This window comes from Mus musculus, chromosome 14, assembly GCF_000001635.26.
Source record: "Mus musculus strain C57BL/6J chromosome 14, GRCm38.p6 C57BL/6J".
Classification (NCBI taxonomy): domain Eukaryota; kingdom Metazoa; phylum Chordata; class Mammalia; order Rodentia; family Muridae; genus Mus; species Mus musculus.
In genome coordinates this window covers 120,909,685-120,936,279 of record NC_000080.6, presented here as the reverse complement: position 1 = coordinate 120,936,279, position 26,595 = coordinate 120,909,685, and the positions used below count along the sequence as shown (strand labels likewise).

Genomic DNA, 26,595 nt, shown 5'->3' with positions numbered 1-26,595 from the left:
GAGGTAAACCCTCAGGACTCACGTGGAGGAGAGAACTGAGTCCTAAAGCTGTTATCTGATCTTCACCTGTACGCTGTGATGTTGCGGTACTCCCCAACCCTCCCAATAAATCAAAGTTAAAATTTTTTTTTAAATCTGTATCTTCCTTTTGGATCACAGTCATACAGATAATTTTTTTTTGTATTGTAAAACTAACATAATGCTCCAAGAAAACATACTTCAAATTTAAGGTAAAAAAAGAAGAAATTTCTAATGGCATTAAAATCTAGTTTATAGTTTATGTAGTTTAATTATGAATAAAAGAAGAAAATTTTAGATTGCTTCATGAAAGTCAGTGTATAAAGATTTTCGATTTCCATTTGACAATCTTCACTGCAATCAATGAAGCAGTGTTCCAAAATTAGTTTAAAACCATATGAATGAATGTACAACACACACACACACTCTCTCATAAATGCACGCACACATTGGGTAGGCTTAGTGTCCTTAAGACTACACAGAGAGACCTGTCTTGAAAAACAAAAACTAGTAGTAAAAACAAAAAATGGGCTTTGGAATAGTAAGACAAAGATTTACTGCTGTCACTGCTGTCAATGATGTGGGCTGAGTCCCTAACAGTGAGCTGGGTGGTGGTGACATGACACACCTTTAATCCCAAAACTAGGAGACAGAGGCAGTAGGATCTTGGAATTCGTGGCCAGCCTGGTCTATAGAGTTCCAGAATAGCCAGTGCTACAGAGAACCCTGTCTTGAAAAACAGAGAAAAGAAACTTCAAGGAACCAGACCAAAGCAGAATCCTTAACATTAACAATGAAAAAAAGTAAGGAATTATGTCTTTCTATTTAAAATTAGATTAAAATTAAAATTATGTCTTTCTAGTTAAAATGTGTGAGGGCAAAGTTAAGAAAAACAAAACCCAAAAGCATTCAGGAACTGTTGACTCTACAGAAAACACAGCCTCCCCCAGCAGTCCCAAGGCCCTGGAGCCATGCTACCAAGAGCCGGTCTGACCAACCCATCCCATCGCTTACTTTCTCCTTCCCGACGGCCAGCCCGATGAGGCTGATGCACTCGATGGTCTTCCCTCGCAGCAGTCTCAGCTCCTTCTGGACTGCGTTCTCGACAATGTGCTTCAGTGATGGCATAAACAAGTCATAGTAGGGGACAAACTTTTCTTCTGCAGTATCTGCAACTGATGCAATGGATGTCACAACTTGTTCCAAAACTAACTTGGTGCCTTTCTGAATCAGCTGAAGGGAAGACATGAAAACGATCATTTCAGTATCTAACTGGAAACCCCTCCCAAGTTCTTCAGACAGTTTTTCTAAACAGATATTATGGCCACCCTTCCAGAAGTCAGAAGCTCATAGCTCTATCTCAGAGCACAGTTGCTGATAAAACACAATCTGGACTCATTTCTAGTTTTCTTTCCTTTTAAACATAGAAAGCTCATCTTTTGCTTACTGATTTAAATCAATACTCTATTTCATGCTGTCCTACTGAGTCACCGAGAAAGATTCCTTCTGTAATTCAATACACCACTTGGAGACAGCAGCTCAGACTATATCACACGGACAGCAGGTTGCTGTGTGGCCAAGGCAGATGGACTCCTGACCCTGATTACAGGTGTGAGCCACCTTGCCTGGCTCTTTATTTTTGTGACTGACCTCTCCCTGAATGATCCTTCTAGGAAACTATGTTTTCCTCTTTCACATGTTTCTTGCTTGGAGAAAGATAATGACCCTTTGCCTGTAGCAGAGACATGAACAGGAGAGTCCACCCTGTGTGCAGGCTACTCTACAGCACTCTCTACTGAGAACCAGCCAGCTCTCCAGAGTCCCTTCACTTCTCTAACAATGGCAACACCACCCTCAAACTGTCCTCATCTCAGTGTGTCTCTACCAATTCTCACACACGGGCCTCTGAGGACCAACAAGATACTCTCTGGGGTCACGTTCTCTGTCCAAATCTACTTGCAAAGCCAGTTGCATCTTTTTACTATGGACTACACAGGCAGCCTGTTCACCTTCAATGACTTCATCTTTATCCACCTCCATGCTGTCTCTGTATCTGACACTCAATGCCTGGCTATGGCTTCTGGGGCATTCTTCACATCTCACCCCTGCTCTCTAACCAGACACCAGCTTCACTGTGTCCATACCAAGGACAGGAACTGAGTTGTCTAATGTTGGCGTGTGACATGGGTTCAGTTTTGTCAGTTCAGTCCAATAAAGAAAGGAGCTGTATTTTCTATGTGTTCATTTCTTTGAGATGGGGTCAAGGTTGGCCATGAACCTGGGCTTTCCTTGCTTCAGTCTCCCAAGGCTGGCAGCACAAGCCAGTGCTTCCACGCCAGGCTCTTCAGCATGCTCCTCATTGCCATAACAGTTATCCGTCTTCACAGTCCCTCTCTCTCAGCTGTCGGTGTGCTCGGACGCTGCTGCAACCACTCAGTTATCTCCATGCTGCACCTGTCCTGCAGCTGACACTGTCGCTATCACCAGGGAAGCCACTGTGGTGGCAAACTCCTATAATCCCAGAAACCGGAAGGTAGGCACACCACAAATTGAAGGGCATCGTTGGCTACAAAAACAAACTTGAGGCCATCCTGGATTTAATGATTCACTGACTCTACATTGAACAAAACCCTAAGTAAAGGAAAGGGTACGGTCTCCCATGCTTGCCATTTCTGTCACTGAGTAGTCACCCCCTCACTTTTTTTTTTTTAAATCCAATTCAAAACTGCCAAAACTACCCCATGGTGGAGAGCCTGGAGTGTTGGCTGCCTATGTTTAGGTGTTTGTGGCACTGACAGTGTCTCCGCTTCGGGTCTCACCATCCGGCGGCGACTCTCACGTCCCTGGCAGAGGCTTACCTCCTGGAGCTTGAGCACCATAATGGAGTGCAGGTGCTTCACCAAGTTATCCAAGTAGGGAATAAGCAGCGACTTGGGACAATCTTCAGTGAAGTTAATGAGGGCAGCCGCTGCATGGGCCTGCACCCGCTGGTTGCCTTGGTCTTCCATGGTCTGAAGCAAAGCTGCAATCACCTGGAAAATTGAACCCGGTGTTTTGAGATGTGTATCCTCCCTCCCTCCCTCCCTTTAAAGTATTCGGTAACTGAGGACTTGTTACACACCTTCTCATGAAATTTCTTTTGAAAACCAGGTGCAAAATCTGTAGCCATTTGACCCACAGCATTGCAGGCTGCATACCGGACTCTCGGATGCTGGAAGACGTTCCTTTGTATTAATAGCGGCAAGAACTCCATAAGAAACTTAAGTAATTATAAACTATTTATTGGTACTTACAGGATCCTGGAGGAAAAGCAAGACAAAATTTACAATCTCATTTAGAATTCCTTCCATCTGCTGGTGGCATCCTTCGCCAATGGCGGATAGGGCCATCAGTCCTGCATGCCTGTATTTCCAATCAGCTGTGAAAAGGAATTGCACAGAAAGGATAGTAAAGAGATGCTCAGACTCATACTAACAAAACAAACAAACCAACCAAAAAACCTTACTAGAAAAAGAACAGTACAGCTGTTCTCTACAGCCACGTCATCCTGAAAGAGCCCAGTCCTGTCTGACCTTAGAGACTAAGAGCCTGGGGCTCGGTAGCACTTGGCTAGAACAACACTTCCCATGTGCACTTTAGAGAAACAGTTTGATCTAACTCGCCTGCTTTCTTTCCTGCTCTCACAGACAGCCTTGCAGATGTCAGGCCAGCTGAGCTGGAGCCTGCCATGTCGCCTCACGCATTCCGTAATGCCAGACAGCAGGCATCACCACGCCCTACCTCACTGTAATTATGTCCTGGCCTTCTCTTCCAAGGAAGAAGACTTCTCTCGGTTGGGTCTCTAGCTTGCTCGGTGGGACAGTACCTCCCACCACACACAGGTTCTGGGTTCCCTGGTTGGACTGACTCAGCGGTGCCGGTGAGGAAAAGCCAAGGGAAAAAATGCTTTTTCCAAAATGTCTTTATTGGCTAAACTCATCTGTATTCTTGCGTTAATAATAGCTAGTTGCTTTTTTTTTGGTTGACGAAACATTAATTCAGCACTGTATTTCAGTGGACTCTACATATTTGTTTACTGGGTTCATTAAATTAAGAAATGCAGCTGGTCATCGTGGCACACGACATAATTCAATTCAATCCCATAATTCCAGAAGCAGAGGCAGGAAGATTAGGAATTTAACTACCCAGCCTTAGCTACACAAAATACCTATCACAAAAACAAAAGGGCCAACAAGATGGCTCACCAGGTAGTACGTGGTCTGCTGCCAAGCCCAATGACTTAAGCTTGGTCCCTGTGCCTACATCAACACAAGTTCACCTTAATTAACTAAGTAATTAACTAGGTAAATGTATTAGATTAAAAACAAGCACCCTAGCACTAGAAACAGAGGTCAGGAAGTGTGACAAGTAGTGCACAATCCATCTTTCCAGGCCACTTCTCCCCCAGCTTTCCTGACGTCTGTGTGGAGGACTTCCAGGGTTCTACATATGCTAAGCAAGTAATCTCTACTCCTGAGCTACATCCCTGATTCATTTTTAAACATTCCTGTTTATCACATCATAGTAATATGGGCTATGTAGCTTGATGTTCTTTGTAGAACGAAGCTAAACATAAATGAGTAAGGTTGGCCAGGCGGTGGTGGTGTGCGCCTTTAATCCCAGCACTGGGGGGAGTTGGGGGGTGGGACAGGAGGATTTTTGAGTTCGAGGCCAGCCTGGTCTACAAAGTGAGTTCCAGGACAGCCAGGGCTATACAGAGAAACCCTGTCTCAAAATGAATGAATGAATGAGTACGTTTATACTAAAGTCATGGTAACAATGGCTCAGTGCCAGAAACTGTTTCCTGGTTGTTTCCTCAGAGTTCTTTCTCAAGGGCTTTTACTATGTCAAAATTATTTTTATAATATTCTTTCACTCTACCTTTGAAGAACAGAATATAACATCCAGATATTATGTGTGAAATTCCAAGACTAGATAGGCATGAGAACTCACCTAAAGTATTTAAAAATATTACACAAATACAATAATTCTTACAAATCTCCTTTTTGCTTTGAACAATAGTTGAGAATTCATAATAATAGTATATCTACCCAGGCCTGCTGGTGCATCCCTTAGTTCCAGCACCCAGGAGACAGTCAGATGGATCACTCTAAACTCAAGGTCAGCTAACCTGATCTACTTGCAAGTTCCGGGCTAGCTAAGGGTACACAGTTAAGAAGCAAATTCGAACACATGCAGTTATTTCTGTGAATATATAATGAATGTAACTACCACACCCCGCTTGCAAACTCTTGTCACATTCTCTGGGTTTCTTTCACTTTTTCGAAATAGAAACTCACAAGTTTATAAGCTAAATGCATAGAGGCAGTGTCTAAATCTAGGGTCAGAGTGGTGACACACTCCTGTCCTCCCAGCTTATAGGAGGCAGAGGGAGTTAGATCTCTGTTATGCAGTGAAACCCTAGGCCTGGAGCCAACAAGATGGCCTAGGTCAAAGGTGCCTAATAAACAGAGTTTGAAACTAGGACCCACATGGTGAAAAACGCATTCCAAGTGTCCATAGACCCACGTGCATGCTCTGTGCATGCATAAAAACATGCACTCAAAGAACTCAAAAGGTTGCGGCAATGATGAGACCGCTAAGCAGATGAATAGTATAAAGGGCCCGAGTTCTCACACACCTCACTTGCTCTTTCCACCTTAAGACCCCCAGCTCACTGAGCACAGACGAGGGGCAGTGTGTGCTTAGCACGTGGAGACCTAGGATTTAACTCTAAACCCTAAACAAAAGCAATCGAGAATCCCAGAGCAGCATCCCAGGCCTCCCTCCCTCCCTCCCATGGTTCTTAGGTCCGGCCCTCAGGTACACAGGCATCTACACATGACAAGCCGAGATTACTACAGCAGCAGAGTGCTCTTCGGCAGCATGACAATGCTCAGTGGAGATCATCAAAGCCATGCATCTGTCAGAAGAGAGACAAGCTACCTTATGTTGATATGACTAAAAACAAAAGATTATGTAGTGTGCAATCACAAAACCGTAGCCCAATACAAAGGTCTGAGAAAATTCCAATAAACCTTTAACAGCAAACTCCTTTGTATTTGAAAACCTTGCAATTTACATACATCTGTATTTTAAATTCTAAAAACGACCATCCTTATCATCTTTTTAAGTAGAAAACAAACTAAAATTAAGCACAAGTAACAACATGGGACTAATATAAACTACAATGGCCAACTAACATGAACGGTTTATCATCTAATTGCAGCCAATCAAATTTTTCCTCTTTTATCCAAATCTTTAAACTTATTTATTCATTCATTTATGTATTTGCAGGCAGGGTCTTATGCAGCCTGATCTTTGTCCATCTCCCCTCCTCAATGACAGCCAGCCTGGCATTACAGCTGTTTACCACCAAGCCTGGCTTCAGAGTCCCAGGCCAGCTATGGCAGAAACACTAACTGTCCCAAGTCAAATCAACAACAACAAAAAAAATTAATATCTGCACGGATATTAATTCTAGAGGGGGAAAAAAAGAGAGTAATATCTTCAGCATTAAGGTAAAACTTCTTCACTGAGACAGGGTCACGATATACAGTTTAATTTGGCCTTGAACTTATTATGAACCTCTTCATATGCTCACAAGTGCTGGGACTTCAGGGATGGGTATGTAACCATGCCTGGCTCCTGAAAAGACACTCTTTAGCTTTAGACTGAATAGAATTTCATCAGGAGAATCTAAGAATTAGGTTAAGCACTCTAGAAACAAGCAGATTAACAGTGAAAACATTTGTCAGAGCCTAAGCTTAAGAAGAGCACAGACACTACTGGACTCTGAGGCACTGGTAGCTTACGGTTTTGAAGCATTTGCATAATGTGTTCCTTAATCATGGGCAGAACGAGCTTTCCACCAAGTCCACAGGCCATTCGGTCTAATGCACTCTCACCAGCAACTGCATTGCTAAACACACAATGACATTAGAATAAGCAAAAAGTACATAGAACAAATTATACAGAGAAGAATTCAGTCTTTTATGCAAATTGTGAGTTTAAAGCCCTCCAGGTAGAGAAGGAGCACTCGGTAAATAAAACCACTGTGCTAAGTCAGGGGTAGATACAAGGGTTCCAGCTCATTAGACAAGCACTCCTCCACAGGAGATCCACACCTCTAGCCTGGCACACAGAAACTTCATAATCAGTCTACCAGGTTTTTGTCCTGTTGTCTGCATCTTATTTTTCAAGAATTAATTAAAAGCAGCTATTGAGGAAAACTGTTTATCTCTCATCCTAGAAATACATTCAATTCACCTGTGGCAGAACATAGACCTGAAACAGAAGCTCAGGACCGGCAGGATGGATCCCCACTGCTGTGAGCTCATCTGCCTCTGAGATGTCTCAGGATGTCCCCAGGCTGGGTATCAGTTAACAGACCGGATCATGTACGCACTCAGTCTTTACAGACATTTTGCTGTCATGGGTATTTCTCCTGATGTGCTTGTCTTTACTAACAAAGTAAAGTGTTGTTTTAACAACATCCATTAAGTGCAAAATTTCTTAACGCTAATGATACATGATAAATAAAATATCTTCTATGTGATACAGAAATGCATCTAACAGAAAGGCAAACTTGAACTTGAGCTTAGAGATACAGTTTGGTCTCAGCCACCCTCTGTCACTACTAGGATTCCGAACCCTAACCCAGGATTGGTAGATTACCTATCGAAATCATCATCTTCTAGCTCATCAGCATTTGCCCAGTCCTCATCTTCTTCTAGGTCAACCATCATTGCCAACATCTGAGGAACTGAAGTCAAGAATTAATTTATACCTCAAGACTGAATTTATTTTATTAACATGTTTCATTTTTAATGCCCCTCCCCCCAAAATAAAGAATTTTAATTGAGATTGCTTCCCCCCACCCCCAAAGGAACATTATTTCCAGCCTGCCTGCCACACAGATTCTACAGCCTTTCGTTCAAGCAAGCAGTCACTTCAGAATACCCATGACAGACTGGCAAGATGGGTCCGTGACCTGCGTCTTATCCTGTAACCTACGTAATGTGGAAGAAGAGAAGTGACTTCGAGCCATTAGGTAAGTAAGCCTTACCTAAGAGGACTTGAAAAGGCAATACAAAACACCAGCAGCTCCATGGTGGGACCTGAGTGCTTGCTGGTAGGTTTTGAATTCTGTAAAATCACTGCCCATGAACAACATGGGCTGCATGCATGCCCCAAATCTGCTTCTTCCTTGGTACCTTCAAACCTCTTAGCAACACATATTTTTTAACCACTGTTGTCTTTATTGAGTTACCAATGCTAAGCCGGAATCCTGTCTTACAAATCTCACTTCTAGAATACAAAACTTTGCTATATCCTTCTTTCTTAAGCGTATGGTTTAGCTGTTGAGACAGGGTCTCATGTAGCCCAGGTAAGCCTAAAATATACCTTGCTGGTTTGAACCTTGTCTTTTAGTAGATGATTTATTTAAAAAAATGTATTTTTAGTATTTGCAATTGCAGCAGTGTCTTTATCTCTGGCTTGTAACTAATGCTTTCCTATTTAGCTTCTACTTATAAAACCTATCTATATTTACTTGGATCTTTAATCAACCCCAAATTATTATTATTATTATTATTATTATTATTTTGTTTTTTTTAACATATCGCAGATGGGTCCGTGGAGTTTTTCTCCTGCACAAATAAACGGTTGTCTCAATACCTCTGATCACTGACTTCACAGGTCAGCTTTGCTTTCCCTGTGAACTGTCTGTTCTGATTCTCCTTATTTTGCTTTCTTAGCGCCTAGACCTGCACCAACACCCTGCTCCTTTGCCTGTAGGGCCAAGCTCTCCATGGTGCCCATCTAACCCATCCTGACCACTTAGGATCGTCCAACCTCACTGCAGCTGCAGACCAGGTCCATGTGAGCAGCTCCTATAGTCTGACTGCCATGGTGCTAGGATAGAGGCTGCGCTGAGAACTCCCTTTTACTTCTGTTGGTCTCTGACTGGTCTGACTGGGTCTCATCTGCTCACCTGCTATTTCTAACCATTTTTAGTGTTCTTATCGTTAGTAACCTTATGAAACTCTTAGATCTAATAAGTAACAAGTAAGTTTTCTTTGCTTCCAATCCTCAGCATGTTACTGCATGCTTTGTCTGGAAGTGGCAACAGACACACTAACAGTGGAGACCCTCCCCTTGTTCCTGTCTTTAAAGGTTTAAGTTCATCCCTCATTGTAGAAACTACAAAACTACAGTCTGCTGTGCATTCACTTTCTAAATCAAGCTCATAAAGAATGGGAAGGTTGGTCCCTAAGCTAAAGTATGTCCACAGCACAACAGTGACATGGGCCTCCTGAGCATACGCAGCCCTCCCTGTCAGGAGTGAGCAGAGTGGAGCGCACTGTGGTCCCGTCTGCACTGGGAGCCGCAGCCATGAACTCTCCTTTCTGTTTGCTGTCAGGTATCTATCTTCTCTTCATCAGTGTGTACTCATCAACTATGTACATGATTTAAGAATGGCAGTTTTAGTTCTAACACCAGGTTTCAGAGATCTGCAAAGTCCTAAAAGCAGATCCACAATACTGGGTTCAAACATGTACAGATTCCCAGATTCCCCTAACTCAACACATACTCATATTCTGAATAAGCTGAGAAACTACACAAATCCTAGCAAAGGTACTCAACAAGCTTGCAATCACAAAAGTCTTGGCAGAGTTTTGACTTACTCGTCTGTGCGATGAGACTGGTATGCTTTCTTAACATAGCAGCTGCAGTCTCTGACAGTGTCACAATCACTTCAAGGGCAAGCTGGCGCTGCATATTATTGAGGTTAGTGTCTCCACACAACTACAAAGACAAATTGGTATATGTTCAGTAGTTCAGACTACCGGAACATGACAAGAAGAAAAAAATCCTGATCGAGGGAGTTCACTTGCCTTCAGACTCAACTGCAGAGTTGCTTCTAAGTGAGGGCGCAAGTACTTTGGTACGGTGTCTGCAATCTCAACAAGGGATTTTAGGACCGAGTCATCATTCTGGTAGCATGAGTCATTGACAGCCTACAAATGAGAAACAGAAAACCAGTGTGCTCAAGACTCACCTTGTGATGCAGTGCTTTATTCCTAAGAAGCACTAAATACTTGCCCACTGCAATTAGGCAAGTACAAATGTGCTACCCGGAGTTAAGAGAATACCTTTCCTTTTGAGTGTAGAATGCACGCATGCACACACGCACCAAATACACCAAACACACTTAGGCCTGAGTCCTGGGAGAGGAAAACCCGAAACCACAATGAAAACAGCCTCCCAACTGTAAGAATGGCTTAATCACAACAAACCACTAGTTAGGGCGTGGAGACAGTGGACCTCTTCTAAACTGTTGAGAACATGTTAGTATAGCCACTATGAAAAACTGTATTGCACACATCGTATGTAATTTCTTCTAGGAGGCAGTTCTTGCTTACCATATGACTGAGGGCAAGAAAAGTCAAGGCTAGGAGACACTGGCTCTGGCTTATGAGGAAATCACAAGATTCTCTCATCATAGATCTCCCATGATCACAAATGCCAAGTAGTTCTAAAAATGGGAAATCACATGATCTGAGCCTAGAATCTAACAACTTATTTTTAGCTTTAGTTGTATCACAGGTTGAACCAATTACAACAAAAAAATTGAGTGGGAAACTGTATAGTGACAGTACCCAAACTTTTTTTGAGTCAAGGTCCACTGTGTTAACTCTGGTTGGCTGGAGCTCACCATGTACACAAGGCTGGCCTCAAAACTCAAGAGATCCAACTGCTTTCGCCTCCAAGTACTGCGACTAAGGAAGTGGGCCACCACACCCAGCCCAGTCTTTTTATCACTATTTCCTAAAGAATTATACAGCACTTGCCTCCTGTTAGGTATTAGAAGCCACACAATCACGTACATCAAAGTATACATGGTCATATATAAACTCAACACCATTTTACCATGAAGGACTTTGGTATGTGCAGTGTACTGCACACACTCCCACACATGTGGATTTTGTATGTCTAACAGTGTACTGCACACACACTCTCACACGTATAAACTTTGCATGTCTACAGTTACTGCACAGTGCCCTGAATACTCTCCCACATGTGTGGAAGCCAGAGGTTAACATCAGATGTCTTCCTCTCTATCACTCTCTACTGTGATTTCTCACTGACCCTGAAGCTTGCCCTTGAGCTCATGGCTATCCACTGAGCCCCCTGGACACACCTTGTCTCTGCCACTGTGGTCAGGAACTCTTACCAACAGTAAAAAGCAAGTGAGGCTTGACTTATCAATGCTCTATCTGTCCAGTTTTAGCTATGTGCACAGATCACAGACCATTCTGTCTGATAGTCTTCTAGGGTAGTTGTGCCTAAGCACTTGCTTGTAGAAAAGGAAGCTATTTATTGTACTGTATTTTTATTTCTTCATACTTTGTAACAGGCATATATACTGGCACTTAAGATATATACATACACAACTGAGTTGTGTTACCTATGTGATACCATTTTAGGATAACACATATTTGCCCAAAAACCCCCAGGTGTTTGGTGTTGGACAAGACTGGACCACTACAGTATGGAAACCAATCTTTGATCTGTGACTAAGGCAGGAGGCAGCCTTGGAGTATTAACTTGTTGGCGGGAACTAACACCGTGAAGAACAGCAGCAAGGCCTGTGGCCGAGCGGGCAGCACTCTGCGGTCCTGTCTGCACTCACTGTCAGCCCTCCACTCTGCAGGACTGTGCTCTCGGGCAAGCTTGTTCTTCCTACTCAGTTTCTCCTTGTACAAAAGGTGATAGAAATCTTATAGGCTATTTGGTAATTTAATAAGTAAGTGCTTATACAACCTCTCCAACATACAGATTTTGTAACTATTCTTTTAAGGGCTAAGAAAGCCTGTTAGGGTTGAGCTGTAGCTTAGCTGGTGTTCGCCCAGTATGCAGAAAGCCCTGTATTCCATTCTCAACACCTCATAAAACTGATGGAAAGTCTAGGACTTAGAAGGTAGAGTCGGGACGACGCTCAGCAGTCCAAAATCATCCTTGGCTAGTTAGCAAGCTACAGGCACACACAGGCTACACTTGATCTTCCTTTAAAAAGGAAAACCATAAAAATCCTAAAGATCAACCAAAAAACTGTCTTTTAATAGCACTCAGAAGAGGTTTGAGTCTGAGGTGCAGCTAGGCTATATAAGACCCTGTTGCAGCCAGGGAGTGGGGTTAGGGTGGGTATAGGGGGGTGGGAAGGCAGATCTTTGAGCTCCAGGACAGCCTAGTCAACAGAGTAACTCTAGGCCAGTCAGAGAAATCCTGTGTCTGAAAAACAGAACCGAACCGAACCACCACCACCACCACCACCACCACCACCACCACCACCACAATAGACCATGTCTCAATAAACAAAACAAAAACAACTTTCAGGGGTCCAGAGACCTGGCTCAGGGGTAAAGGCACCTGCAGTCTGAGCTTTATCCCTGTGTCTGAGAGGACGACAGAATGGATTTTTCCATTTGTCTTCGGACGTTCACAAATCAGGAGCCCTAGCAAGGGCAAGCTCAATGGGCACACATGTCTGTGCTCACTGATGAAGATGCAATACCCTCAAATCCAGCGTCAGGAAGGAGTGCTGTCTGTCTATTCAAAGGTGTGTTCTTACCTGTAAGAATCCAGGCAGCAAGTCTGCAAAGTGTTTGAACAGAGCGACATTATGCTCATTGGCAAGTATGAAGGCAGCAGTAGCTCTGGCAGACAGTGTCCTGATCTGCAAGGAAGGGAGGGAGGTCATGTCAAAAGGTTATGAAGACTCAGTCAATCTAGCATTTATATTTTAAGGTATAAAAGTCAAAATTTGGGGGTGGGGGGACCTGTAAGGATGGTGAAGAGGGTTGCAGCGTATGCTTGGTTCCAGCACCCACATAAAGGTAGAAGACCAACTCCTCAAAGTTGCCCTCTTCTTGTGTACATGGGCATGCCAAACAAAACTCACCCCCACAGAAACAAGTAAAACCGGAAAAAAGAGTAGAAACATCACTTTACTGCAATAACTCTGGTCCCAGGTTAGCCCTGAATGAGGCTGGTGGTAATAGAAGAAATGAAGGGCTTTACCGAAGGATGCTCCTGATCTTGCATACACTGAACTAACATCCGTTTGATGACGTCCAAATAGTGCTGTTGTTGGTTCCCAAAAATTCCAGGAAAGTTCCTAGGAAATGATTCACAAGACCTGTCTTTAAAAGCTATACCATCTTTCCAAGGTGTGGACTTAAACCTGATTGAACAGTATTCATCAGACCTTAAATTGCACCTACTACATGTTCTAAGTGGGTGAACTAAAAGAAGGCAGCTGAGCCACACAGAGAGCAGCACCAGGCCCTGCTTTCCTTTCACTTGTCTCAATTAGAAGACAAGCTGATGTCCTGACAAGAAACAAGGATGAGACAAGAGAAGCTACACCTCAGGTCTGCACATACTCTGACCACTTGGGTCTAGTTTTGGACATTCAAATTGATCTCCTGTGCATTAGGAAAACAACTAAATGAAACACTTTTACTGAAATACAGCAGTGATGTGTTTAAAACCCATTACATACTGCTTACATTGGTAAAGTTATTAACCTAGTGCTGCTATTTTATTTTAAACAAAGCAGACAACCACATAACAGTCACCGCTTCAATCACTGCTCCTAAATACAAAGAAGTTTGTTAAAATATTATAAAACGACCACAGAAGATCCAGCAACATCTCCCATGGGGTTACCATTTTCAAAATATCATCACCAATGTGGTTTTTCTAAAGTTACACTTGGTCCTGTGTGAAAACACTTCAGAATTGTCAGAGACACATGAGGAATGCCAAGTGTGAAAAGAACAGCTGTTTTTTCTTTCAGACTTGTTTCCAACAGAGAAAACTTAAATTATTATAACTCTCAGAACTGCGAGGCTAAAACAATCAGCTAAAATGTTTTAGATGTTAGTGACATTAAAGTGTTCAAAATATTAAAACAGATTATATACCAAAATATGTGAAGGGCAGCTTCCCGGAGTCCCATGTTTTGTGAGCTGACTGAATCAAAGAGGAACTTCAAACCTTCAGGCCACTGGTTGTTGCCGTCCTCATCTACAAATACAAAATCCAGACATGAAGTGTGCAGCTCAAACTTTATAAATTTATGTGTGACTCACAACACACTCCAGTGTAGACACCTGTGTGACTCACAACGCACACCAGTACAGACTCCACCCACGCTATTAGCATTCCATTAAAGCAATCTAAGCATAACAGTAGCAATGTTAAGAGGACCACTGTGCATTTAAAGGTTGGTGTCAGCAGACAGTAACACTGCTCACCCTCAGACTGTAGAGAAGGGAGTACTTCCATGTGTCTATTTGGTCACACAGATACCTACAACCCACACCTTCTCCCTTCCCCATTGCTAAGGCAGAGCCAAACTTGAAATCAAAGTAATTATTGTTTTCAAACTGGAGAAAACACCAGGAATCCCTGAAGCTGGAGATGTTGTTATTATTATTATTATTATTATTATTATTATTATTATTATTATTATTATTATTATTGAGGCAGGGCCTCACTATATAGTCCCGCCCTGGCCTTGCCCTCCATTAGAGCAGTCATGTGCGGTCAGCATACACTATGCTGTCTAAGTGGGATAAGGTGCCATCAGTGTTTATTTAAAAAGACTAAAAAGTACAAAATTTAAGGCAGACCTGTTGGTGCAGACCTAAATCCTAACTTGGACAGGACAGGATAGGACAGGAAAATCACGAGTTCAAGACCAGCTTAGGGACAGTAGTAAATTATTTCTGTCAAACACGCGTAAGGTTTTACATTCAGACTTCAGTAGTGCAAAAGGAAAAAAAGAAGAAATCAGCAAAGAAGCCCATGTACAGATAGCTGCAGCCCTGGGGAGGCTGAAGGAGGACTGCCCTAAGCTTCAGGCTAGCCTGGACACGTAAGGAGTAAACATACAAGCTGCTGTGGCCCTTAGGAGACTCACTGCTCAGACTGCCTGCTAGAGGTAACTAAGAGTCTGTCTTCTTCCTTCCCTTTTTTCTTTCTTTCCCACCATTATCTATCTTCTTAAAAAGCTGAACAATAAAAAAATAGAACCAAATTCCTGCTTCTGCCTTTATTTGTGGTTCAGGCATTAACCCCTGGGTATACTAGTCAAGCCTCTCCGACAAGCTGCAAGCCTACAGACAACAGGACCTTACATTGTGCAAAGGTAGGGATCATTACAAGGGGATTAAGATAGGGCCAAAAACAACAATCAACAAAACAACAAAACTACCCAGTAACCAAACCCAAACACACCCTCTGACACACCATTTACAAGTTTCCCCAGGGGCTCAATGGTAGAATTGTCTGGTTCTTTTTTTTTTTTTTTTTTTTTTTTGCCTTTTCAAGACAGGGTTTCTCTGTATAGTCCTAGAACTCACTCTGTAGACCAGGCTGGCCTGGAACTCAGAAATCCACCTGCCTCTGCCTCCCAAGTGCTGGGATTAAAGGCGTGCACCATCACGCCTTTAATAGTTTAAGATTCTTAAACTATTCATGTAGTAAGTACTACATGCCTGCAGTCCCAGCATCTGGGATGTGAAGGTAGTTATCAAGTTCAAAGCAAGCCTGCACTATATGAGACCCAGAATCAAAGGCAAAAAATGTCTACAAAAAATGTCTAATATTGTTAAAATATTAGAATTAGATTTCATAAATACCTGTGACTTTTGGCTCTAAATGTAGAATCTATAATTACACTCATTTTGATAGAATATACAGTCCTTCGATATCTATATTCGAAACTATTCTAGTTAAAAAAAAAACGGGGGAAGCACGAAAGCTGGGCATGCTGACTCTCTCACCTGCTGCCCCACTCAGGCAGCTGAGGTGGGACTGCCAAGAGTTAAGAGACCAGCTTGGCCTTTAAAGAAGCCAGCCTCAAAACATGAAAGGAGTCAAGGGCCAGGTACTTTAGTACAGACTTGAAACCACGGCACGCAGGAGGACAGAACATGCATGTGCCAGGACAACTTAAGACCAATTAAGAGTGTCTCAAAAATGCCCAAACTAACACACAGGAGCAACTAAGGAGCCCGACTGTGCACACACCTATTAAATTCCTGGCCAATTCTGCAGCAATATCACAGATTTTCTTCCTCATGCTGGATTGTGTTTCCATCTGAATGATCATTAGCAATTCACTCTTGATGGCAGTCTGGACATCTGATGGAAGAGCTGGGTAGACTTCATCAAATGCAGAGGACAAAAGACGTCTTAGGAGAACAGCAGCCATTTGTCTAGCCTAGAAATAGAGAACATTGTTATTAACCTCATGTCTTACTAGAGAAAAGATTTCCAACCCTGTGCCATTGATGGGTTTCACTGTCCTATTTTTATAACTCGTTTCAAAGCACCTTTTAGTTTTTAAAAATAATTAACTTTCTGGTCACAATGATCTATCTAGAAAACATAGGCAAGAAACTCCAAACACTTGAAAATTCAACTCGATACTTTTGGGGGAATGTGACTCACTCGCCCGTCTGGCTTTGCCTTCCCTGCCTCACCTGCTCAGTTTGGATTATTCTTGTCATTAACTGCCCTTCCTCACTAGGCTCTTTGGTAAAATGCTATGAAATCCATTTATGATTCTCTAGTGTGAGCAAAACCTACAAGTTCCCAGTAGCTACTATGTACTGCTCTATCTCAATGTGTACATTTTTAGATCCACATATTAAGACCTGTGGAGCTGGGTGTTGGTGTTAGAGGTACATCCCTCTTATCCCAGCAGTCAGGAGGCAGAAGCAGGTGGATCTCTGAGTTCCAGGCCACCCTGGTCTACAAAGTGAGTTCTAGGAGTGAGGGCTACACAGAGAAATCCTGTCTCAAAAATAAAAAACCAACAAACCCCTGTGGAATATATTTATAATAACTTCTATGCGTTACTCCTTGAGTTAATCACAGAAAGTTGAAGGGGGTGCCAATCAGGATGTAGAGGTTCCTTCACAGCTAATCCCTGAGCCAAATCAAGATTCACACGGAATTTAGCATGGCTTCACTTTGTGACTGGCTTTACTGTATCAGGTAGTTTCCTTGTTAACCATCAAGCAGCCAGCTAGTTGTTACTGTCACACTGTTAATCACCCTGTAAGCATCTTCACACCATTCTGAATGACAACGTGTAGGACTGGCTAGTGGCCACTATACATTGTTTTCTTCATTTCCATCAAATATCACAAGCAAATGCTTAACTGTTTTCAAAGACTGCCTATGACCTGGCTACGTATGCAACGTTTGTACGCAGGGTTTTCTAGACCTGAGCATTCAACGCTTCCCAAAGTAAGAGATATTCAGTACTGTAAGGACTTTAAGCACATAAGTACTTTATGGTATGAAACGATAAAATTAGATACTAAACACACAAGAATAGCAAACTATAAAAGCCATTTTTTACACAGAGGAAATACATTAAAATTCCAGTAATCTGAATGTCATACAATAAATAATTCACTAGACATCCTAACCCCCTGGATACAGGAGACTCACAATTACGGGTGGCCTGGGCTATAATTTGAGACCATCTTTTTAAAAAAGAAGGCGGACTGGGAAGATGGCTCAGCTAGCAAAGTGGTTGTAAAAAGCTAGGTATAATAACATGTGCTTATAATGCCAGGGCTGGAAAACCAGAACCTGGAGGAACCCTGGGGCTTGTTGAGTAGCCAGTCTAGCCAATCAGTGAGTTCTAGGTTCATTGAGAGATCCTATCTCAAAGATAGGATAAAGATAAGATAAAGGGGAGTGTGGGATTGTGGGGACCTGAGGCCTCCAAATATACGTGCACAAAGGAATATGTACATAGTTAACAAACAAGAATCTGGGGTGTAGCTTTCTTTTGGGGCACCTTTCCTTTTGCACTTAAATTCTCACTATAATAGTCCTTCTTAAATTATATAAAAACAGCTGGGTGTGGTAGCACACATCTTTAATCCTAGCACTCTGGAGGCAGAGGCAGGAGGATTTCTGTAAATATGAGGCCAGCCTGGTCTACAGAGTGAGTTCCAGGACAGCCAGGGCCACACAGAGAAACCCTATAAACTGCCTATTCCAGAGTTTCTCCCCAACACACCCGCTTCGTGTACAAGTGGCGATATGAATGTTTTATAAATTTATTTTTGAAATATTTGGTTGACTTTAAAATGCTGTTGAGGGACTGGAGATGGCTCAGCACGTGCCGTTCTTGAGGAACGTTCCCAGGACCCACATGTTGGTTTACAACAATCTATAGACACTTATCTGGTAAGTATATATACATGTACACAAAACACTTACACACATAAAATAAGTAAATCTAATTTTCTCTTCAAATGCTTTGTGAATTGAACTTCTTCCTTTAGAATAGTTCCAATGAAAGAACCCAATTTTTATAACTAGAAATTTGTTATGTAAATGCCAAACACGTTGAAACAGAGGCAGGAAAACTGTGAATTTCCAGGTCAGCCTCCCATCTCAAAGCTAACAAATAAGATCGTTTTTAAAAAAGTAGAGAAACCCTGTCTCAAAAACCAACCAACCAAACAAAACAACCAAACAAACAAAAAAAACCCAACCAACCAAACAAACAAAAAATAATTCTATATAAAGGCACTAATTTTTAACTACCTTAAGAATGTTATAAAAATTCTGATATTTAGTATGAATCATTAAAATTCTGATTAGCCCTGAGCATCATCTCCCGTGTGACACTGCCCGCCCTCCCTGAGAGCTGGTTAGTGTCCAGGGCTAAGGAATCACCTCCTCGGCAGCGGTTGTGTTTCTGATGGCTTGTAAGAGGAATGTGATCTTGGACCGGCCTGGGATATTCTCATAGGTTTCCTGCATGAGACAGTGACAAGTTGGGACAAAATGTTAGAAAATCTCATGAACAAACCAGTCACGAAATAAGGACCAAGATGCAGTCAGTCAGCACTGATGTTAGCAGTTTCTTTAGGGATGTGAAGTGCTCTACTCCAGACAAGTAAGGAAAGAGTTCTCTACTTACCTCTTCAGGTTTATATACTTTCAAAACATATGTCCTTTGGTTAACAATAAACAAACAAACAAACAAACTCAAATTCGGGGCTGGAAAGATGATTCAGTAGTTAAGAGCATTACTGCTCTTGCAGAGGACCTGGGGGTTTGGTTATAACCATGGACACTGTAGCTAGCAACAGATGAATCCAGTTCCAGGAGTTGCGTGTGACAGATACTCTCTTCTAGCCTCCACGGGCATCATCCAAAATCTTTGTTTTTTTTTTTTTGGTGGGTGGGGGTGGATGGGGTGGAGGGTTCGAGACAGAGTTTCTCTGTGTAACCCTGGTTGTCCTGGAACTCACTCTGTAGACCAGGCTAGCCTCAAACTCATTCTGTCTCCCAAGTGCTGGGATTAAAGGCATACGCCACCACGCCCGGTGGGCGTCCAAATTCTTTATGCTGCACATTTCAAGGAAGGAATATGCTACATCTCAAATGATTGTACTCCCCCCCCCCAAAAAAAAACCAGTCTGGCTAAAAACAATCAATCAAACAAAAAACAAAAACAAATTCCAATATTGAATCTGGATCTATTAAGAAAGGTTTTGTGGGTGAGAATGCTTTCTCTTCTCTCCTTATGTAGTATCGGAGCAAATGTGTTAGCAATAAGAAGGTAGAGAATCAGTCAAAAGTGAGTTGTGTGGTATTCCTCTGTGGAAGACCACATCAACTGGTTCTTCAGTGCCAAACACTCAGTCCTAAAATCATACATATTGTAACATAGAGACGGAGCAGGGTATAAGTTTTTTTCTAAAGCCCCAAATTAGAAAAGGGGGGGGGTATACATGGGAGGATTTACAGGGAAGAAAGAGAAGGGAGAAATGTAGTAATTATATTAAAATCTCAAACAACAACAAAAAAGCAAATTGTTAGAATAGATCCCAAACAAGTCTCAACTCATGTGGAAAAGAATTCATGTGCAAGAAGCCTACCACTGGGCCCTTTTCCCTTAAAGGCGGATCAAGTTAAGCACATCTGTACTATTTACCTGGAAACCTCGTCATAGCCTTCGGTCTAAGTAGATCTTAGCTCCTTAGCCGCCTAAGCTTGAAGGTCTCACTCGCTGTCACTGGATGCTCAGAAATGACACAGGAAGAAAATAAAGGCTCCTTAGACCCTGCCCCGATATCTCCTTTATGCCATTAAATGCGAATCATAGCATCTCTGACATTGGCAGAGGTGAACAAGTTTTATCCCTTGAATCACTTAAAATGAAAGACAACAACAACCTGGGCTTCCAAGGCAACCAAACCATTCTTCAAATGTCCCTGGTACCAACAGCTCTGGGTCTCATCCTTGAGGCTAGTAAACTCAAGAGTTCTATTTATATAAGGCCACTCAAGTTTTAAACTCCTTAAACATTTTAGTCAGAGGACAAACAGATTTTTGTGAGGGAAGGTGAACCTAAGGCCCACAGTCCCACAGTTAACAAAAAACTCAGGATCTAATAGAGCTGAAAACTGGGCCCAAAGGTGTACAGAGCTGAGATGCTGTGCTAAATTTATTTATTAAAATGACATAATTTATGTAAAAGATAAGCTGATTATGAAATAGACAGGTATTTTGAAATTTTTCATTTAATCTTTTACCAACGCAACTAAAGAACCAAGCAAAGCTGTCACTTTTCTTAAAAGTTCTATAAAAGCTGGGAGGTGGTGGTGCACGCCTTTAATCCCTGCACTCCGGAGGCAGAGGCAGGCGGATTTCTGAGTTCGAGGCCAGCTGGTCTACAGAGTTCCAGCACAGCCAAGGCTACACAGAGAAACTGTCTCGGGGGGAAAAAAAAAGTCTTCCATGGCAATCCTTCTTGAAAAACCCAGCATAGTTTCTGGGGATTGACATCCTTGGGGGCGTGGGGGGCGCATTGGTGTCACCAAGCCAGTTCTTTCAAAGTGAGAATAAATAAAGTATGCCAAATAGTCACGTGGTTCCAGGATGAACGGGAAAATTCAGTATGAATGGCATTGGACTCCTAAGAGGGCCTCTCATTTGTATATTCAACGGTGGGAAACATTGTGTTACATTCACTTCAGGAGAACAGGCAAGGATAAAGGCACACTGGAACACAGCTCTAAGTCCAGTCTATCTTTTTCATAGCCTAGGTAGACTAAGTTCTACAGTGCAGAGATTGCATTTTTCATTTCTGTCCAGTGTCCACTACTACCTTGGAGCAAATAAAATTCTAACCCTATGTGATTCCACTATACATAATTAAATAAAATTGTAACCCTATGTGATTTCACTATACATAATCAAAACCTACAAGCTTTGCCTCCCTCTCCTGCCCACAAAGGAGAAATGTTTCTCTTGTCTCTCGCTCACTCCATCAGTTTTAGGACAGTTCCTTTCCTGAGAAAATGCCAAAGAGGGAGCAAGGAACGTCTATTTTATAAATATCTTGGTTCCCTAATCAAGTATATTTTCCAATGTTATCCTTCTTCAGTACAATTATTATTGGTGAAGAATATTAAGAATTAAAATTCACCGGGCTGGAGAGATGGTCAGTGGTTAAGAGCACTGACTGCTCTAGAGGTCCTGAGTTTAATTCCCAGCAACCACATGGTGGCTCACAGCCATCTCTAATGGGATCCGATGCTCTCTTCTGGTGTGTATGAAGACAACTACTCACATACATAAAATAAAAAATAATAATAATAAAAAAGAAAATTCAGGCTGGAGAGATGGCTCAGTGGCTAAGAGCACTTACTACTACTCTTCCTAAAGTCCTGAGTTCAAATCCCAGCAACCACATGGTGGCTCACAACCATCTGTAATGAGATCTGATGCCCTCTTCTGAAACATTTAAAGACGGCTACAGTGTATTACATATAATTAATAAACATCAGATAAAATTGTCCAGTTATGGATACTATATGCCTTTAAAATGCTTGTCAATTATTTATTTAGCTCCTTATTGGGGTTAATTATTGTATCCAATACATGAACATTCAAAATCATTTTCTTTCCTTTCCTTCCCTCCCTGTTTTGAAGTAGGGTTTCTTTACTCAGCCCTGGCTGGCAGGCCTGGAACTTACTAGATTAGGCTGGCTCTGAACTCAAGAGACCCTTCTGACTTGGCTTCCCCAGCGCTGGAATTAAAGATATGCCCAACTCAAAATCATTTCCTTAAATACGAGAAACATTTTCTGTAAAGTTAGAAAGGCCTTGTAGATTTGAAGAAGAAAAAAAGTATTAAATGGTCTGAATAAATGAGCCGGGCGTGGTGGCCCACACTTTTAATCCCAGTACTTGGGAGGCAGAGGCAGGCGGATTTCTGAGTTCGAGGCTAGCCTGGTCTACAGTGTGAATTCCAGGAAAGCCAGGGCTACACAGAGAAACCCTGTCTCAAACCTCTCCCCCACCCCCAAATAAAAGGAGAAACATTTTAGAAAATTTAAGTCTTTAGACCACTTCAACAAAATGTAACAATGTATGTTGTAACAATGTGAGTTACACTGTTCACCTCCTTGTAAGAGCAACAGTGACCTTAGCCAGGACCCTGTAGACTAAGTATTTTTATTTTGGCTGAATAAATTTACAAATATATTCTCGGAGCCCATGCCAATTGTTCAGCTTCAATAAAGTATTTTCATAGTTGTTTCATCTGACTTAGTATGTCCTCTTGTTTGGGTTACTTATAAATCTCCCCAAACAAATTGAGGAGCTTTTGTGCCTTTTTTTTTTTTTTTTGGCGTTTTTCTAGGAAGTTTTATTTACAACTTACTATTATACCATATGGTATCAAGGACCACCCTGACCCCGAATTTGCTCTTTTGCCAAGTTAAGAAAATTCAGTGTCGCAGTACTCACTTTCTATATACATTCTCAGGACATATTAAGGAAAAACGTAGTACCTAAATATCTCCACTAGGAATAGAGACAAAGAGTACTTATTTCCGATTGTTCTTTATGAGAAAATGCGCTGAATGCTACTAACGATCCCTAAAGGGATGTAAGAGATAAAAAGATTTACAACAGGCACCAAATTGGAATTCAAGCTGAACCGGACACTGGTATTTAGTTCAATAGAAGAGCGATTCCCCACCAGGCTTGACAATAGACTTAAGCAACTGGAGGGGAGGGGGAGAATTAAACTAGCTTACTAATTACAAAGCAGTTCTGCTCTGCAACACATGGAAATTTCTATTATAGGGTGGGATTAAGAACTTGCTTTGGTTTAAAAAAATTACCTCGAGTTTGCACAAAGTATCAAAATGTTTAGGCATCATCATATCCTAAGTGGAAACTGTTGCAAGTTTACTTTTACGCATACTTTTACATACATATACTACCTTCGTCCAGACAAGTATACACGTTATTTCTATGTGCAGTACTCTTGGACCGCACTAAAAGTATCGGATTACTCACTCACAGGGAGATGCACCTATCTATATAATGTATGGTCTTCTGGGTGACAATGTGAAAGAAACTGAGGGAAAATTCAATTTGCAGAACTATGTATACTATAAATCCACCCAGGTAACATAATGTATACACGAATGCTTTTAAAGATACGTTTTCAAGGAAGGCTCATGAAATAAACGTGGAGAGTGGATTAAGAATTGTACCCTTTGAATTTCCCCCTATACACTGCATATTACTTGAATAAGGCGGGCATGGGAACTGGTGCGCTCAGGAAACTTGGCTGGGGGACTGCCACAGGTTTGAAGGGCCTGTGTAAACTAGAGAGCCAAACATCGCTATCTCCCCTCCCCCCAAAATTAAAAGCACCATTAAGAAGGACATAGTTTAAAGCACCATTTCACACAGAAGTTAAGTCTCCAACTTCTTTACTTACTAAAATCTAAGTGTGGCCAGATTATCCATTCTACTCAAAGCGAAATTAGCAACTGTTTTAAAAGACAGCTCCCAACTTTAGGTCGGTAAGTACAAGACATGTCAACGTCACTAGCTATATATAAAAGACATCTTTGCTTTGTAAGTAAAGCTATTCACACATCCTCAGAGTCTCCTAAAAAACTTCAGACCCATGGGTCGTAAGGAGCTCCACGTATCAACTTTCCTAGAAATTACCTCACAAAAATCTGAGCTTCAACACTAACAATGTATCTTCCGTCTTCTAGTGAGCTAATAATATTATTGCTAGCTTGCAAATGGGCTTATAACTGTATCTGAAATGGAACCCTTGATCTAAGACTGATTGAGAACGATCTGTGTTATATGAAAAAGAGATGGCACTGGCCCAGTTAGACAGCCACAGCCCCCAGTATATCCCGTTTATAAGCCCAAATCTCTAGAGATCAAACAAGATTCGAAGGAAGAAGAGCAGAGCGAGGTGGTCAAGCAGGGATCCCTCAAAGGCAACTTCACACGATCTTGAAGGGACCGGCGTGTGCAGTTCCTTTTAGAAACCAGAAAGGGGCTCGGGGGAAAGACGCCGTAAGGCAGCGACAGGCAGGACACGCGTTCTCCCTGAGCTGGGATGGGGAAGGGAGCGGCTGGGGTGGTGGGGGAAGCGGGACGGGTCAGGAGCTGCCGGGGTCTGGCCGCCCGCGAGGGCTGGCGGGCCACGCGGGGAGGGAGAGCAGGGCTGGGGTGCAGGGCCCGCGGGCGGGGCGCGTCAGGCGCGGTGGCACGTGTGCGCGGGTCGGCGGCGAGGCAACCGGCGCCGCCGCCGCTGCACGGGCCGGAAGGGCCGGGGCCGGGCGGGAGGCGCGCACGTGGGCTGCGGGGCCGCTGTCCGCCAGCCGGGCCGACCCGCGCCGCTCGGCCGGCCGGCCGACGAGCGCCCAGGGCCAGCCGGCCGGCCGCGGAGGAGAAGGATCGGCGCGCCGGGGCCGCCGATTCGCTTACCTCCGCCTGTTTCCGGACCACATTGTCGGGGCTGAGCAGGTTTCCCAGGAGCAGGTAGAACTGTTGCTGCTCCGCCGCGGCCGCCGCCATTGCGCTAGGCGTGAGAGAGAGAAGGAGGGAGCTGTGAGGCGCGCTGGCGGGCCGGCGGGAGGGTTGGGGGCGGGCCCAGCGCGGCGACCGGCACCAGCGGCGGCGCGGGGATGAGGGGCCGGGCGAGAAGGGCGGGGCCGAGGGGGCCGAGGGAGGACGGGGCGGGGCCTCGCGCCCTCTCACCCGGCCGCGGCCGCCGACGCCGGCGTCCCATTGGCTCGCGGCGCGGGGGGCGTGCCCGAGGCCGCCCCCCCTCGAGGGCCACGCCGATTGGTCACGCACCCTGCGGTGTCGTCACTCCAGCGCGCGCCGGGAGGCGGGGCTGGCGGGCGTGTGTGGCGGCCAGAGGGCCGCTGTTAGGACGAGGTTGGGGTTCCCGGGGCGCGGGTTGGGAGGAGCCGATCCGGCTGGGCCGCCGCGAGGGGCGTGAGGCCGGGCCCGGAGGAGGGGCCAGCTCCTGAGCGCGGGAGATTTCGGCGCCGCGGGCTGGCTGGACTCCCTTTCCCTGCCGCCCGCCGCGTAGCCGCGCCTTAGGGCTTTGGGGCCCCGGGACCCCCCTCCCTAACCCCATCCCAATCCCCCCAGCAGCGAGCACACACGCATACACACACCCGCCTCTGCAGACCCCTCCATCTGTCTGGCCCTGTGGTGTCGTGTCGTCCCCCTCAGCCTGTGACTCAGGCGGTCCCTACCCTCCTCTGTCCTGTGACTCACGTCCAGGGACTGTCCCGGAAGAGGGGTTGCTCATCACGGACTCTTCCCCCCTGCACCTCTCCGTCCCGGATCAAATCACGCACGCTCCCCACCCGGGAACTGCCACCCATCCTGGTGTTTGGAGCTTCCTTGCTCTCTAAGGATGGGAGAAGTCATGAGCCACTCCCTAACGTGGTCGATCCATTGATAGTTGATGCGTGCCAGCATGGAGGGGACCAGAGGCTGCCTCCCTCTCACCTCCTAAACTCTAGTGCTTAAACACCAGCGTTGGCCCATCTTTCTATCTGGGACTGCCTAAACAGGAGAGAGCAGAGCTCAAACTGAAACACTTTGAGAATCATGTCCTATTCAGAATCATGTCTAATGTCCACAGACTCAAATGCTCATATCAAAAGAAAAAAATAATGTATGAAATGGTCCTACACTGAAAAAAAAAAAAAAACAATGTGGCCCAAGAATGAAAGAGCATCCCCAGTTGGAAACTAGTTCTACAAAATAGATGCGCTGGCCTCCAGAAAAGCAGAACGTAATCAGGGTTGCAGCTACACCTATAGAGGGGAGACCTTTCTCCACAATTCAGATTCTGTTGTAAAAATCTTGACTGGCTCTCAGCTCCCAAGTTTATCCCAGCTCCTGTTTGCCCAGACTCAGTTAAAAGCCTACTGTGTGTCCAAAGCATTGCCCAAGTTGAGGATGACAGCAGGTGAAAAGGGGGATGTATGTCTTGTGTCAAAAGGACTCGACTACTTCCTAAGGAATAGGTTTCCACAGCCTGAGGCCTGTAACTACAGCTCAGCAGCTCATGGGATTTATGTTGAAGTTTTTTATTTCTTGTTGGCAATTGTGCATTTTGAA

At 43.8% G+C, this 26,595-nt stretch overlaps 1 protein-coding gene across 4 annotated transcripts in view; it reads right to left on the bottom strand.

Annotated features, from left to right (window-relative positions):
* Window positions 1-26,595, bottom strand: part of Ipo5 (importin 5) — a 51,207-nt gene that overhangs the window by 11,767 nt on the left and 12,845 nt on the right. For 2 of the 4 annotated variants that reach the window (XM_030248018.1, XM_030248019.1), the window contains 14 exons: window positions 24,937-25,030; window positions 18,844-18,924; window positions 16,165-16,357; window positions 14,052-14,154; window positions 13,144-13,240; window positions 12,695-12,799; window positions 9,957-10,079; window positions 9,747-9,867; window positions 7,735-7,822; window positions 6,873-6,979; window positions 3,312-3,436; window positions 3,140-3,229; window positions 2,877-3,050; window positions 1,033-1,251 (listed from right to left, as the gene is read on the bottom strand). In XM_030248018.1, coding sequence (XP_030103878.1) covers window positions 1,033-1,251; window positions 2,877-3,050; window positions 3,140-3,229; window positions 3,312-3,436; window positions 6,873-6,979; window positions 7,735-7,822; window positions 9,747-9,867; window positions 9,957-10,079; window positions 12,695-12,799; window positions 13,144-13,240; window positions 14,052-14,154; window positions 16,165-16,357; window positions 18,844-18,924; window positions 24,937-25,026 — 1,716 coding nt within the window. In that variant the 5' untranslated portion in view covers window positions 25,027-25,030. Of the gene's footprint in view, window positions 1-1,032; window positions 1,252-2,876; window positions 3,051-3,139; window positions 3,230-3,311; window positions 3,437-6,872; window positions 6,980-7,734; window positions 7,823-9,746; window positions 9,868-9,956; window positions 10,080-12,694; window positions 12,800-13,143; window positions 13,241-14,051; window positions 14,155-16,164; window positions 16,358-18,843; window positions 18,925-20,110; window positions 20,434-24,936; window positions 25,087-26,595 lie in introns of those variants that run through there. The other 2 variants (NM_023579.4, NM_001360602.1) reach the window with 2 other exon arrangements.